General features: G+C 43.7%; 1 protein-coding gene across 1 annotated transcript in view; it reads right to left on the bottom strand.

Moving 5' to 3' along the window:
• Positions 1-272: 272 nt before the first annotated feature.
• LOC144134811 (cystatin-2-like) overlaps positions 273-14,330 on the bottom strand; it is a 97,958-nt gene continuing 83,900 nt past the window's right edge. Inside the window, exon 4 of the mRNA XM_077667645.1 lies at positions 273-413. Within this exon, the coding sequence (XP_077523771.1) occupies positions 315-413 (99 nt within the window). The 3' untranslated portion in view covers positions 273-314. The remainder of the gene's footprint in view (positions 414-14,330) is intronic.

The raw sequence follows: 14,330 nt of genomic DNA, 5'->3' as shown, positions 1-14,330 counted from the left end.
TATCGTCGCTGCGTTGCAAGTTTATTTACATGCCTTAGTTTAATATACACCGACAAAGACTATAATCTGTCCGCTTTGTTGTATCTTTCGCACTTTAGGCTGCAACTATGCGTTTAAAAAACGACCACTCCTATTATGGAGGATACGCGTCTCTCGGTCCAACTTTCTTCTTCCACTGAGAAACAGGTTTATTACTTTTGTGAGAAGCGAACGCTGTTCAACATTTGGAATTCTTTTCATAGCAATTTGTAAGGAGCTTTATTCACCATTCTGGTATATAAAAACAATTCTTGCCATCAATTGTAGTCATCATCTTATGCTACACTGCCTTGGGGCATGCACTTGCGTAAAATTAAACGCTTTTGAGCATAATTGCGAGTGGTGAAGATAACGACTATGCAATCCTCAGTGCCCTGAAAAAAAAAAGAATGGTTCAGTAGGATAAGCGCAAAGTTTTGTTTGGGTAACAAAGCATCTTTCTGCTTATATTTCAAAACAAATACGTAAGATGAATTTACAGCTAAGTGGTGGCGAGAATTTATATCACCAACTGTTTCTTTTGCTCCAAGATTAAACCGTCTGCAAAACAACGTTGCCATGAAAGGTGTGAGCCAGGAAAGATTCTCCAGAGTATCGATGTCTTGCGTGATTTTTACGCTTGCTTCTAGATAGACAGTTTATTTTCCTTAGTGGTTTGATAATGTTGTGCAATAGTTAAAAGGGAATGAAGTAATTCGCAGACTGCCATGAAACAGCAATCATGTTTATCTAGTTGGTTGTTGGTGTTTTGCTCTCGTCACACTCCTGGAGATAGTGTAGGTTCAGACATTCTCCTTAATGAGACAAACGCCCTTGTGGGTGTGATACCGCGAAAAATTATTGCACATCTTAGGTGTTGTTTTGGAAAGCGATTGTTGCGTTTTCAATTACGGAACACCTTAGCCTTGCTATGCTTCTTTCTCTGGCATCACGGTCTTGTCATTTTGTGCGCCATTACCGCATTACTGGCATATATGTTTTTGATTCATGGTATAGATGATTTGGTTCCGCTTTTTCCCCACAGTTATAAATGAACGGTGAATTTAAATGTGAGTAATTTCCTCACCTTTTATGCATTGTTTAGCTGCTGTAGTTGGGCGCTGTTCATTTATGCACATATTTAATAAATAGTTGTTGTTGTTGTTGTTGTTTATTGTGTTTAAGACAGTACAGAAGTAGTGCCAAGGGGCAGAGGCAAAAGGCGATAGCAATGAACGCCTGACTGGGCCAATGTCCCTACAAAAACTTGCAGCACAAACAGCACACACATAGAAATGAAAATAAGGCAAACTTGCACATGAACAGAGGCAATCTGTCGATTACAGAGGAAATTAGTAAAAAACAAGATTGAAGCCATTACTAAGTAGTCAAATTATACAGTTGTGTAGCCTAAGCACAAAATAAATTGACAGAATGCATCTTTAGTAAAACAGCGCGAACAACGTAGGACAAGATGAAGGAGGACACAGGACGGGCGCTGACTCTCAACTAAAGTTTATTAGGCAACACCTGGTGTTTATAAAGAAAAAACACATAGACAACGTACATGACATGTCACACTAAAAGCGATAAAACAAGAGGCAGAGATGCATACGACGCTCAAATGCCACCAAGAAAGGCTATCTCTTTGTCACAAAGAATGTCTGATGTTTTGCTGACACAACTGGCCTCTTGACTGATATAAAAGGCTTCCATTAATTCCCGCGTGGTCTGTTCACTGTGCGTATAAAGCACTTCGTGCTACGCCAGATGGCCGTGCATTTTTTCTTTTTCTTTTTCATTACCTCACACTTTTTGCAGTGCCTGACCAAGTAAGAAAGTTCCTTGACATTTTCCAGATTATTTTTGTGCTCCTGTAACCTTTTATTTAGGCATCGTCCTGTCTGCCCAATGTACTGGGCTCCGCAGGAGAGTGGAATTTTGTACACAACTCCTTTGCGACAAGCGACGAGCTTGTTCCTGTGCTCGGTGCCACAACCGTTCCTTTTTCTCGACCGTTCCTTCTCCCTTTGGATCGCCGGACACAACTGTTTTAGTTTGTTGGGAGCTTATATTGCTAGATTAACCTTATATCTATTTGCCACATTTTTTAGCCCATGGGTGATACGATGTAGATAAGGAAGAATAGCAACTTTTTTCTTTTTTTTCTTGTTGGTTGTTACGTGTATGCTGAGTGTCCTGCTGTTTCACCCACTTGAGCAAACGAGAGCAGGCGTCGCTTACCGTAAAACTTGGGTACCCGGCAAGCCTAATTCTGGATAGCTGAGATTGGAAACTGTCGCTGAGAGAATGGTGACAGGATTTTGTCAAGGAATTACGGAGGCAGGAACTAATGATACCATTTTTTACAATTTTGGAATGACCTGAGTGGGAACTAAGGAGCGGTTTAGTAGATCTGGGGTTATACTTCCAGCAGACATGATCGGGACTGAATCGCAGGCTCACACACACACACGAATTTCACGTGCGTGTACCCACCGCGATGCGAGTGCCAGCCAGTGTGTGTGTGTGTGGACGTCACCCATAAAACTCATTGTATTATGCGATCATCAACCTTCATTCGCTCTTTCTCTTTCTTCTCTTTCCCCTTTCCCGAGTGTGGAGCAGCAGGCTAGGGTCATGCCAACACCGGCAGACCTCTGCTCCTTTGCTCTCATTAAAAAATTTTATTTCTCTCTTTTTCATTATATTAACTACCCTGCTGCTGCCTATCCAGTATGCGGAACGCACTCTACGTTACGGACGCCAAGCCACGCCTAGTTGCCCAATGCGCAACAGCTTTTTCTCTCTAACCAGGTTCATCAGTTTTTAAACCACAGCAAATTTTTTTCTTAGGCAGTTATTGTGACTCCATATACAGGTGTTATTTCACTGGCTTTGCACGCCTACGCGTGTCAAATGCAGTACACAAAACTTAAACACAAAACGGCTTTCTTGTGGTGCATATTTTGTAGCTGAACAGACAGCGTAGTTTTCGCAAAATTAAGTCGACAGCTCCGCAAAGATTCAATGTTCATTATCAGCTCAGACACGTGCGTTATAAGTTGAAACACGCAGTTCAACCGTTCGGATAGATCGTACCCACAGGGTGTCAATGCAAGTTTTATTCAACATTCTACTGATCGACATGGCAAATGCTAATCAAGGGTGCGCATTTAGCATTATTGTGTGTGTTAATCTGATCTGTTATGCCATTCATACACCTTTTCGTTGAAGGGTAATTCCAAAAGTCTTAAGAAAATTATGAGTTCGTGGCCACATTTTTCTTGAAGCCTCTTCGTTACACTTAAAAAGATCTCTTTCGAAATCGCAGGCGGTAAAATTTCAAAGCACGAAACTGAAAACCAAACTTTGAAAGCTGGGTGACGGTGGTGCCTCCTGTTACAAAACGACGACATGGCCAAAACAATTGAAATTCCTGTTTCAAGCGCGCTCAATGGAGATTGGATCTGTGAATTTTTGCACCAATATTTTGATATTGTAGAGTAAACGCTTGGAAAGCTTGCTATAAAATTTGGAAAGGAGCAATTTTGAAACGCCGCTAATTCAATTACATCTACGCATTACCAAAGAGACCGAAAGAATTAGTTTAGGAAGTCTAAGCACGCTATAATGAAAGAATGGGCGAATTGATGATTCGAGTAAAAGAGATAAACCTATGGCGCTACGACGGAACCAATGGTGAGAGAGGGCAACGGCTTTAACGAAGGGTTCCAAATTTTCAAGAAGGACCTCCTAGATATTATCTCCATAGTTACTCTGACTGTAACTACACGCATACATATCCTCGTTACAAATAAAGGTCAGCAAAAAAAATTAATAAAATTAATTATCCGGTAAACATTCATAAATTCAATCTCCTTTGCATTCAAATTCTCTCGTTCATCAACTGTTGCTTAAGTACATGACTCACAATTGAATATTGCAAAACGCTGACAGGATGTATAGTGGAAATAATAATAATAATAATTGGTTTTGGGGGGGAAAGGAAATGGCGCAGTATCTGTCTCATATATCGTTGGACACCTGAACCACGCCGTAAGGGAAGGGTAAAGGAGGGAGTGAAAGAAGAAAGGAAGAGAGAGGTGCCGTAGTGGAGGGCTCCGGAATAATTTCGACCACCCGGGGGTCTTTAACGTGCACTGACATCGCACAGCACACGGGCGCCTTAGCGTTTTTCCTCCATAAAAACGCAGCCGCCGCGGTCGGGTTCGAATCCGGGAACTCCGGATCAGTAGTCGAGCGCCCTAACCACTGAGCCACCGCGGCGGGGATGTATAGTGGAAGGAACGCATTTTTAGTGAGTAAACGAATAAGTGGACAGCTAGGTACCTAAACAAAAAAATAATACAGTGCCAATTATCCGCCTCCTCTCTTCAGGTCTTGATCCCGCAGGGCTTCTTTTTGAAAACCCAAATGTATCATTATCATCTGACGACGCTGAATTTGTGGACGTCATTCACACGAATGAAGGGCTAATGGCTGAGCTGAGATTTGGGGGAAAAAATCCAATGGGACACGTTGACTTCTACCCCAACGGCGGTATACATCAGCCCGGATGCACTGAAGGTAACTACATTTTTTCTCTTTTTTAAGTTCCCATCCGCGTTTTTGTGCTATTTCAAGACAAAATTTATTGCATGCAAGGGTATTTTCTCTTTTTCCTTCACTGACGTCTCTTTAGTTTCGCATGTATTGAACACTGGGTATTGAGTAGAAGCCTTTAAAGCAAGGCTGTTGAGGATTTTGCTCAAATTCAAAGGAATCCAGGCAATTTAAAAATGTTTAGGTGCAGCCAGGTTGAAGCGCGTAATCAGCACTGTAGGCTCTACAGAAGACACGCAACAGTGAACCCTCGTTTCTAGGCGAAGGATAAAGTGTAGTACGCACTGCCTGAGTGCTCATATACGGGAAAATATTATCTTCACATAACTCTGCTGAAATGGAAGTTCTCCACGGCTAGTCTATAACCATGTATGTGTATGGAGCAGTTTATTCAGGCTGGAACTCAGCTGTACAACTGAAACATGCGGGCCAGTGCGCAAAGGTACATGGTCCATCGGAGCCCGTTCATGACCTATGAAAGACATATCAAAAGGCAGTAGCAAGAGGCAGAAAGAAAACAATATTTAAATCACGCGATGTTGCTAAAAACCTAACTGAAACGAAGGAGAGCAGATGAGTTCCGGTGAACGCATCAGCGAACACCTACCAATGCATCTTAATATTTCCCAGAGCAACGCCGACGTAACCCTGGCCATCTATGAAGGAGGTTATCAAATGAAGATAGGATTTGTTTTCGTTTGCAATTCTGCTGTAGCATGGTACTGAAGCTTAAAATGTGAAGGCCTTGATCGCCCAGTGAGCCTGAGCTCTCTGATAATAATAGTACGCACAGTTCGACTCAAGTGAGTAATTGATGTAGAGGTTTGAGAATACAATGATCGTATTGATACCGGCGAATGGCTACTGTATGTAAACGAGCCGGAGGGCCTATAATTAGCACATCAAGCATTGTATTTATTTTAATATAAAATATCCCGTTCTTAAATCGGTAGTTTTATTCTGCACTCGTCAGTGAATGTAGTGGGGCGAGTTTGCATCTCAAAATGGAATATCCTGTTTTTTTTAATAATACCCAAGATTACTTGTGCTAATAGCGCATCTGTTTCTTAAATACTTCACTATTTTCTGAAACATTCATCCGCGCTGTGACACTAGTCTGCCTGTCGGGAGCTTTGCGTTGTCTTGCATCTGTCAGTGCAGTGAAGGTCACTGGTGACAAGCGCCATTCCGTTACAAAGGCTTTTGACACACACGCAGAATTGAAAGTCGATGCATGGAAAGCAGTTTTTAGCGAATAGTTTTTCTGTAAGCGCGGCCTTCAGATGTGGCAGTGAACCGCATAACTGCACGCTAATAACACTCCATGCTTGACTGAAGCACCTGTGGGATAGAACCGAACAACCATGTCAGTGCAACGGCGGATTTATTCCAGCCCACTACTTACATGCGAATTTCATTTGAGAACTGTATTTCTGAAAGACGCTTTTTCGTTAGTGCTTATTCTCCACGCCATGCTCGCAGTACAGTTATCAAGGGGAGCTTCCCGTAGTTAGCAGACCACACGGACGCCTTCCACACCTCTCTTCTCAGTCTGAAGAAGGGAGTCGCACTGTATTAAAAAAACACGTAAAATAATGCTCACCGTGTTTGTTTTTGCTTCCATTGACGCGTGCTTAATCACTAACAAATTAGGAGCTTTTACGCCAAACAGTGAAACAACGATAAGTGGTGTTTCCGCAGAGGTGGAGATACGGGTTAATTCATTCAATTTGTAGACCCAGAGCAACAGGTCAAAAGTACGCTATTAAAAAAAGTGTCTGAAAGGTTTGCTCTAGTAAGTTGTGATTACAGGGACTTTTTGAGGATAAGGCGAACACGCTGATGCGGCGGCCACCGTCGCGTAGAGACACTTACTATAGGGACACTAAGTGTGCCTTCCGCGTTGTTTGCTGCATAATGGCGCCTGAAAAGGTAGTAAACATTGATCGTCCCGTGGAAGTCGTCTGCTCTTGAGTAAGATTTTACCGCTGAATCTGTTTGCGCGTACTTTTGTTTTCAGTTTCAACTGAACTTTTGTTACAACTCGAATTTAGATTTGAGGTTACTTTAAGCATGCAAGAGGGCGTACACAATTTATTGCAATGAATACTCACTGTCACGCTTTTGTAGATATGATTTAATTAATGCAATGTTAACAAGCGAGTGAAGTGCGAAGTCAGCGGGAAGGCCGTTGTACTCGATGCCTGTTCTTAGAAAAAAGTTGTGGTCCGGTAACTACCCGTGATTATTCGACTTTCCGTGGCAAGGCATAATGAGTTACTTGAAATAGGCAGTCTACGCAACTGACTCCGCGATTCTGAGCTGGCTTGTTAGGATTTAGCATTCAAATTTTAGACCCTTTTGCCGCTTAAGCAATTCTAGAGCTAAATTTGACTTCTCTGGTTTCCATCCAATAAAACGCCCTATTTGAGTTTAAAAAATACGCGTAACGTTGTGGGTAGGTGTATTCTATTTTAAACTTCGGCGCTATCACAAATTGTAAGCCATTACAGAACAAGTTTTGGAGTATACTGCATCGATGGCAGCCTAGGTAGGGTATGGCGTTGCTAATGATTGTTTATTATTGAAGGAGATCATTTAGGTCACTTTCTAAATGAACAGCTAAATGTTTCAAACAATGGGCGGAAGAGAGAGTTGCACCGCATAGTAGGTAGTTGTGTGAAGAGTGGCACAGCAGCCATTGCAATATAATCATGCGTGGTTGGCTATTATTTCTGGTAGGAACACACATTTAGCGCCATTCCTATTTTTTGTGTCGTTTTTTAAAAGTAGCTTGTCAGTAGCCTTTATAATAAACTGTCGTGTAGAAGACAAATCGCCAGAATGTCGATTTATTGATGCTCGCGTGTGTAAGTATTTGTTTCTCAGAAACGTTTATTAGAGAGGGCGCGTTATTACGCGGGGTAAATTTTTCAGAACCTTCAAGCCATAAAGAATGTGCAGAAAATAGGGAATTAAAATAAACACCTCAACCGGCATTACCCGCATTTAAGTAAACCGAATGCTCTGCCAAGGGTGGTTATCGTGGTCGAATTTTGCCTTCAAGCCGCTCACATAACTCGTGTAATCGACCAAGCAGCCGCACGAAGAGATCATAACTATAGTTCGCTCTAACGCTATTCGAAGCTGGAAGCTCGAGCCCAACCGCATTAAGCCTCTGCAATCCCTAATATTGCGGATCTCAAAACGAAAATGTATGTGACGAGCGCGGATTCTACTAGTTTTTGGATTCCTCGCTAAACATGCTTATTCGTGTTGGCCCCGTAGGGTTTGGTGAGGTGACATTCGATGGATGGCATTTTATAGTTATTTGTTGTTCTTTTGGCGTTGCAGAAAGGTGCCTCCTAGCATTTATTATCTACAACAGCGGGCAGCTCGCCAAGAGAATGGGGTGCGTTCTTTACCGGGGGAACGACTGCAGTTTTTGGCAGCCAAACTATGGGATGCACTCATTATGCGAGAGCTACAATTTACGGGTAAATGCGGTATATGAGAAATGAAGATGTGCAAAAACTGCGCCTACTGGTGCAGCTAAAAGAACTCTTGGAAAAATTTAAGAGCTCTTCCACGTGCATATACTGCAGATGATGAGATTAAAAAAATTTTATTGTTTGATGTGTAACATCTGAACATTTAGTAGTGACGAGAGATTAATCTCGGCAAAGTATTCTTTTAGCTTTAAACTTTAGAAACAATACAGGAACGGGAATTGTGATCTTTAAGACATAATTAATATCCTTGAAGCAAACTTCACATGGTCATCTCAAGACTGGCTTTTCCTAAAATCAACCCTGTTAGGAAGGAATACGTGGCAGACGCTAAGAGGTTGATAGGCAACGTTTTATTCCATGATCCTGGAACGCACACCTTTAAAGAGATTTGATGAAACGTTTTTCTGGAAGCTTTGTTGTGGAGTGGAGCCAGGGGAACGTAAAAGGCCGAGCTAGATAACCGAGACCGGTGGACACGGGTACCTAATTTTTTATATAATTAGCGCTTTTCAGAGCAGCTCCACTAGTACCATAAATTCGTGATTATTATGCGAATTTCAATCAATCAGTTATCGCTGTGGTTATTTGGGGTGTTAGCGTTACATCAGCTTTGTAAGTCTGAAGTCATATGGCCAAGAAAAGAGATTAGTATCAGTATAATGGGTGACCACTGATATGAAGTCAACGTTTTGGGCAATAGTTTGCATCATTGCTACATTTCACCACAACAATTATATCATATATCTTCAGAATTACAAATATCATTGTTGCAACAATAACTATATCAGAGGCTTTTGCGTGCATCGTGGAATCTCAACAGTTGGTGTTAGGTGCGCCGAAAGTATAATTGTTGAAATCTTAGGAATGTTTAAACCAAAACTGAAATACAGCTGAGCGTAAAACTTAATTCTGATTTTATTCTGGACGGAAGTCCATTTCACGCTGCTTTCCGTGTTTAATACTGCTCTTTCGTACCTTCTCAGAAAAGGTGTCCATAGTGCACTTGGCTTGAGCATAAAATTACACGGTAATGCATAGTGAGACGCCACAGGTTTCATACGAACTCCCCTGCATTTGTGAACAAGGTACGAAAACGGTGCTTGGGCACAATCCACTACGGTAGGTAATGCAAAGCAGGATGTTTCATAAGAAATAAAACTTTTTTTCGAAAAGAATAGCACATACTGACGAGGAACGTGGACGTGAAATGACACTTATTCTGGGCGCACTGTTTCTTAAGATGCAACAAATGTTCTATATGTAGTTGTGTTGAAATCTGGGTCAGTTGGTACATGTTCAGGAGGAAAACCAGTCAGAAGACGGGACACAGCGTCGTGTGTGTGCCTCGTCTCTTCGCTGTGTCCCGTCTTTTGACTGGTTTTACTCCTGAAATTCTATATGTACACGGTCGTCTAATTCCACCTTAAATGCGGCGCTTTTCCGCCGGTGCTCCGCGCAGCGCCTCTCGCGGTCGCCTAGGGAACTATTGCAGAGGCTTAGTGAGAGCTATAGGCGGGTGCTCCGGGTTATAGCTGCGCCGATTACAGCTGTTACAGGCCGAGGCAAGCACAGGGACGCGCTGTAGAAGACAATGCCGGAACACACTTCTGCGGCTCTCACCTCGCCGGCGCATTATTTGTCCAGGCAACCGCGAGAAGTGCTCTCCTGAGGGCCGAGGGCACTTAACCATGTTCCAGCTCCAAGTGAACGATCGTATAAGTATAATAACGCTTTCTTCCGCGCGTGGCTAAATTTGTGGAAAGGCGGCGGAGAGTTCGGATGAAGAAAACAAAAAACGTACGTAACCATAGAAACTTCACGAAAATCTCGATAAAGGGGAAGGAGGGGGTGATAAAGTGGGAAGTAAAGTCAAAAGGCTTATATCACGCCCATACCCACCTCCTCCTTCATATAGCAGTAGACGGCATGATTCCAACGTTGGAAAACGAAATATAGATACTGAAAAAAGCATTTACTGCGGCTCGTGGGTCCGTTGAGAATTAAGTATTGCATTGCCAACTCTACTTTTTAGACTTAGGATTCTTGAAATGTGAACGCTTTTACTTTTCTGGCATGTCGACATGTAATTAGCACTAAACCACGGAGAACAAATAGGAGAAGCTTCATTTCATTCGTTTTTTCCTAATGTTGACGCTTTGTGTTACCAGTTGACCTTTTACTGCTGAAAATGACGGTCGCATTCTGTCATTTCACGCAGGATGCACGCCATTTTCAATAACATCTTTTATTTTTGCGGATCTCAGGATTCCGTGGCCACAATAAAAAAAAATATTAGTTTTGCTTATCTCGAATAAACTAATCAAATAAATTTTATTGTGTTAGATATGTACCCATGAGAGCTATATAGCCACCGATCAAAACTCTAGAAAGCACCTTTCTAGAGAACGACGTGCATGGGAGATCGCATATTAAGGTACTTTCCACAAACGTTTCAGCTCTTTCAGACCTATCCTGCAGTCACAACAGAGCTTGGTCGTACTTCATTGAGTCTGTGAAAAACAAAACTTGTCCATTCAAGTCAATAGCCTGTCATGGTGGGTGGAACTGGTACGATGAGTGTTTAAGAAATGCTAGCTCTATATCTGCGAAGATGGCATTCTACAGTGACAGTGCTGACGCAAAAGGAACCTATTACCTGAGGACGCATTCCGAATCACCATTGTGCATATTTCACGGTGAGTGATGCCAACATTGTTAGCCGATGTGGTAGCAGAGTATTTACAGCCTTCGGCTTCTCGGCGCTCGTTCATGGACCAAACCCATGCTACTGCTTCTGTGCTACACCGTGAAAGAACAGCCTATCAATTATTTTGTACTCGATATGAATCATTTGACCACGCCTTATAACAAAGTGCTCATTCTGACACGTACAGTTCTATCTACCAATTTCTGCAAGAGTAAAATTTGGTGTCTTCCTACGTTTGGCAGGCTTGAATGCAGCCGCCCTGTTTTATATGTAGGCCTTCATACTTAAATGGCAGAACAGTAACAAAGCACGAGAAAAAGTTCACCGCCTTTATCACTTTCTAATGCTCAATTTGAGCGTACATCTTTGTTTTCATTTTTCGCGCTTCTTCAAAGGTGAAAGTGCAGCACCTGCTGACAGACGGCATTAAAAGTCCTTCATTATTTGAGGCACGAAGCTTGCAAAACACGTTAAAATGGGTAAGCGTTTAACACGCTGCACTTTTGAGATAACCAGACTTTATACGTGCCTGGACATATCTGATTTCTTTGGTCCAGCAGCTGCCTATTACGTGCAGAGCGCTGCATTTATACTGAACTTCATGTTAAAACGTACGGGAAGATCAGGTGCCTGATGCCACCATTATGCGAAAGAAGTTTGATTTGCCCTCGATGATTAGATAATGGACTCTAATAACGGGCTTCATACACAAGAAACACATGAAATGTGCTGGCTCCGCTGTCTCTACGAACCAATATAGGACGGTCCCCTATTTGCCCAAACACCACCGGCATTGCTGCTTTCGACTTCGGTGTTCCATTCACCACCTCATTTTCCAGCGGTGTTTGCTATCCTCTTAGCTGTGCAACTTCAGGTGGTGTGACAAGTTACACCCGAGAGTCGACAACGCATGCAGCTCGGTCCTGCGTTCTGTATCGGCACTCGTCCACAGTATGTCCTCTCCTCTTACAACCATGACAGGCAACCTGTGTCTTTTGGGCAACGCTACTAGTCCAACAGTCAACTGCACGGTGTCTCACCTTGCCACAGAGGAAACAAACCTTACTGGCGTCTTAGATGCACCGCCATAGGTTCTTGGTTTTGTCGCACCTGCCTCTAGGACCTTTTGAGTTTCCTGCTTTGCCTTACTCATATTTCTCAACCCTTGAGCCTCGAGGAATTGGTCTCCAGTGTCCGCAAACTCTTTCAATTATCACAGCTTTCTTTCAGGAATAGCGCTAGCTTTGGACTGCGACATGCTAACAACTGCTCTGTCACCAGCTTGTCACTCACCCCTTCACCACTCTTTTCTGTGTTTGACTTACCAAGCCACCTGTCGAAATAGTTGGTCAGCCTGCAAGAAAACTGCTTAGCGGTTTCAGAATCCTCAGGTTTTACGGTGCGAACAAAACTTTTTTTGCGAATAAAACTAACACAAACGCAAAGGCTACCAATACACACCACCCGGGAACACCCATTCTACTAGCGTTCGGCGTTCGTGCTCGCGGTTCGGTGCTGATGAAGCGTTGCGTGGGCCCCCGTCAATGGCATCCAGGTAGCCGGAGTCGAGGTGGAGTTCGAAGTGCTCAGGCTGGCGTAGCTGGCGGCGTCCTTGGCAGCGTTGTACGAGCTCCTTGTCAAAGTGCCCGTGGTGCCAGCGGCGTCCTTGGCAGCGTCGTACGAGCTCCCTGTCAAAGTGCCCGAGGTGATGCTGCTGGGGATGTTGGCGTTGTGGACACCACCCGGATGGGTGGAAACAGCGCTGGAGGCACCCTTGACCGTAGCAGGTGGTTTCGTCAGCCGTTGACGCCCCGGAATGGGCTCGGGAACGGCAGGAAGTCCACGTTGCGATGCCGTAGAACTGGAGATCACAGGAGCAGTAGCCGGCGTTGCTCTATTCCATCCGAGGTGTTCCTGACCCGCTGGAACCGCCGCTTCTGCGCACCCCCCCCCCCCCCCCTTGCCACGCTATCCCTCATGCTTTTATAACCTTGGCATTGGTACACGTCATCCTTGACGTCGTTGTCTTCGTATTCTCATCTCCGCCAACCAGCTCTTCCCATCTCACCGAATACTTCATCTTTATTCTGGGTTAGTGCACGTCACGCTTATCGTGTTCCTCATCGTCTTCTCCAAACTTCTTTAGTTCATACTTCTACTTCGAACTTCCTATCACATGTGACAGGCGAATACCTATATAATCTGCGATTCGCTGATGACGTTGCCTTGCTGAGTCACTCAGGCGATGAACTGCAAATCATGATCAATGAGCAAAAAAGGCAGAGCAATACCGTGGGTCTTAAAGTTAACATGCAGAAAACCAAAGTAATGCTCAACAGTCTAGCAAGAGAACAGCAGTTCACAACTGGCAGTGACTGCTGGAAGTGGTAAAGGAATACGTCTACATAGGGCAGGTAGTAACAGCTGATCCGGATAATCGAGGGAAAAAACTAGAAGAATAAGAATGGGGAGGAATGCATACGGCAGGTTCTCTCAGATTATGAATAGCAGCTTACCAATATACCTAAAGAGAAAAGTGTAAAAGAACTGTATTTTACCGGCACTCACCTACTGGACAAAAACGTGGAGGCTAACAAAAATGGTTCATCTAAGTTAAGAACAACGCAGCGAGCCACGGAAAGAAAAATGATATATGTAACATTAAGAGGCCTGAAGCGGCCTCACAGAGTGGATGTGGGAGCAAACGTGTGTTAATGACATCCTATTCGAAATCAAGAGGAAGAAATGGGCTTGGGTGGGGCATGTACTGCGAAGGCAATATAACCGCTGGTCCTTAAGGGTAATGGAGCGCATTCGATGAGAAGCATGCGTAGCAGGAGGCGGCGGATGGTTAGGAGGTGCGATGAGATTAGGAAGTTTGCAGGCATAGGGTGGGCGCAGCTGGCAAAGGAGAGCGTTAATTGGACAGACATGAGCGAGGCCTTTGCCCTAGAGTTGGTGTAGTCAGGCTGAAGAAGATGATGATGAATAAAGTTTTGTTCGTCGTTTCGAATGAATCTGTTTGGAGTGGAAGGGGACGGGAGGCTTATATCTGCAGTTCAACCTAGGCGGACTGAAAATGCGTTTCTTTAAGCGCATTGAGAAATGTACTACCAAGAAGATTAACCGGTTTTGACGACGACGGTATTAGAGGACACAGGCGCAGGTTTCTCAAATAGGTCATGCATTTCCCGTATATATCTATTTACAGATAAAAGTTTGCCAGCACTGCGTGTTTAAGTGGGAGATCTCTCTGAAGTGGATAAGCGGGTGTACTGTCGTCAGCAAATGGGGTATGGACCTGCATCCGGGGGCAGAGCTCGGGAAGGCTGCATCAAAACATCATCTAGCGACAGCCAAAGGAGTCAAGGCAGCTCAAGTGGACCCATCTTATCTGCAGGCATGTCAGTTGGCTCCTTGCAGTGTTAGGCGCTACTGTTCGGTGAAATGCAGAGAACCACACAAAT

This window comes from Amblyomma americanum, chromosome 5 (genome assembly GCF_052857255.1).
Source record: "Amblyomma americanum isolate KBUSLIRL-KWMA chromosome 5, ASM5285725v1, whole genome shotgun sequence".
NCBI lineage: Eukaryota > Metazoa > Arthropoda > Arachnida > Ixodida > Ixodidae > Amblyomma > Amblyomma americanum.
The sequence above is the reverse complement of the archived record's forward strand: the minus strand, read 5'-3'. Positions and strand labels throughout refer to the sequence as shown.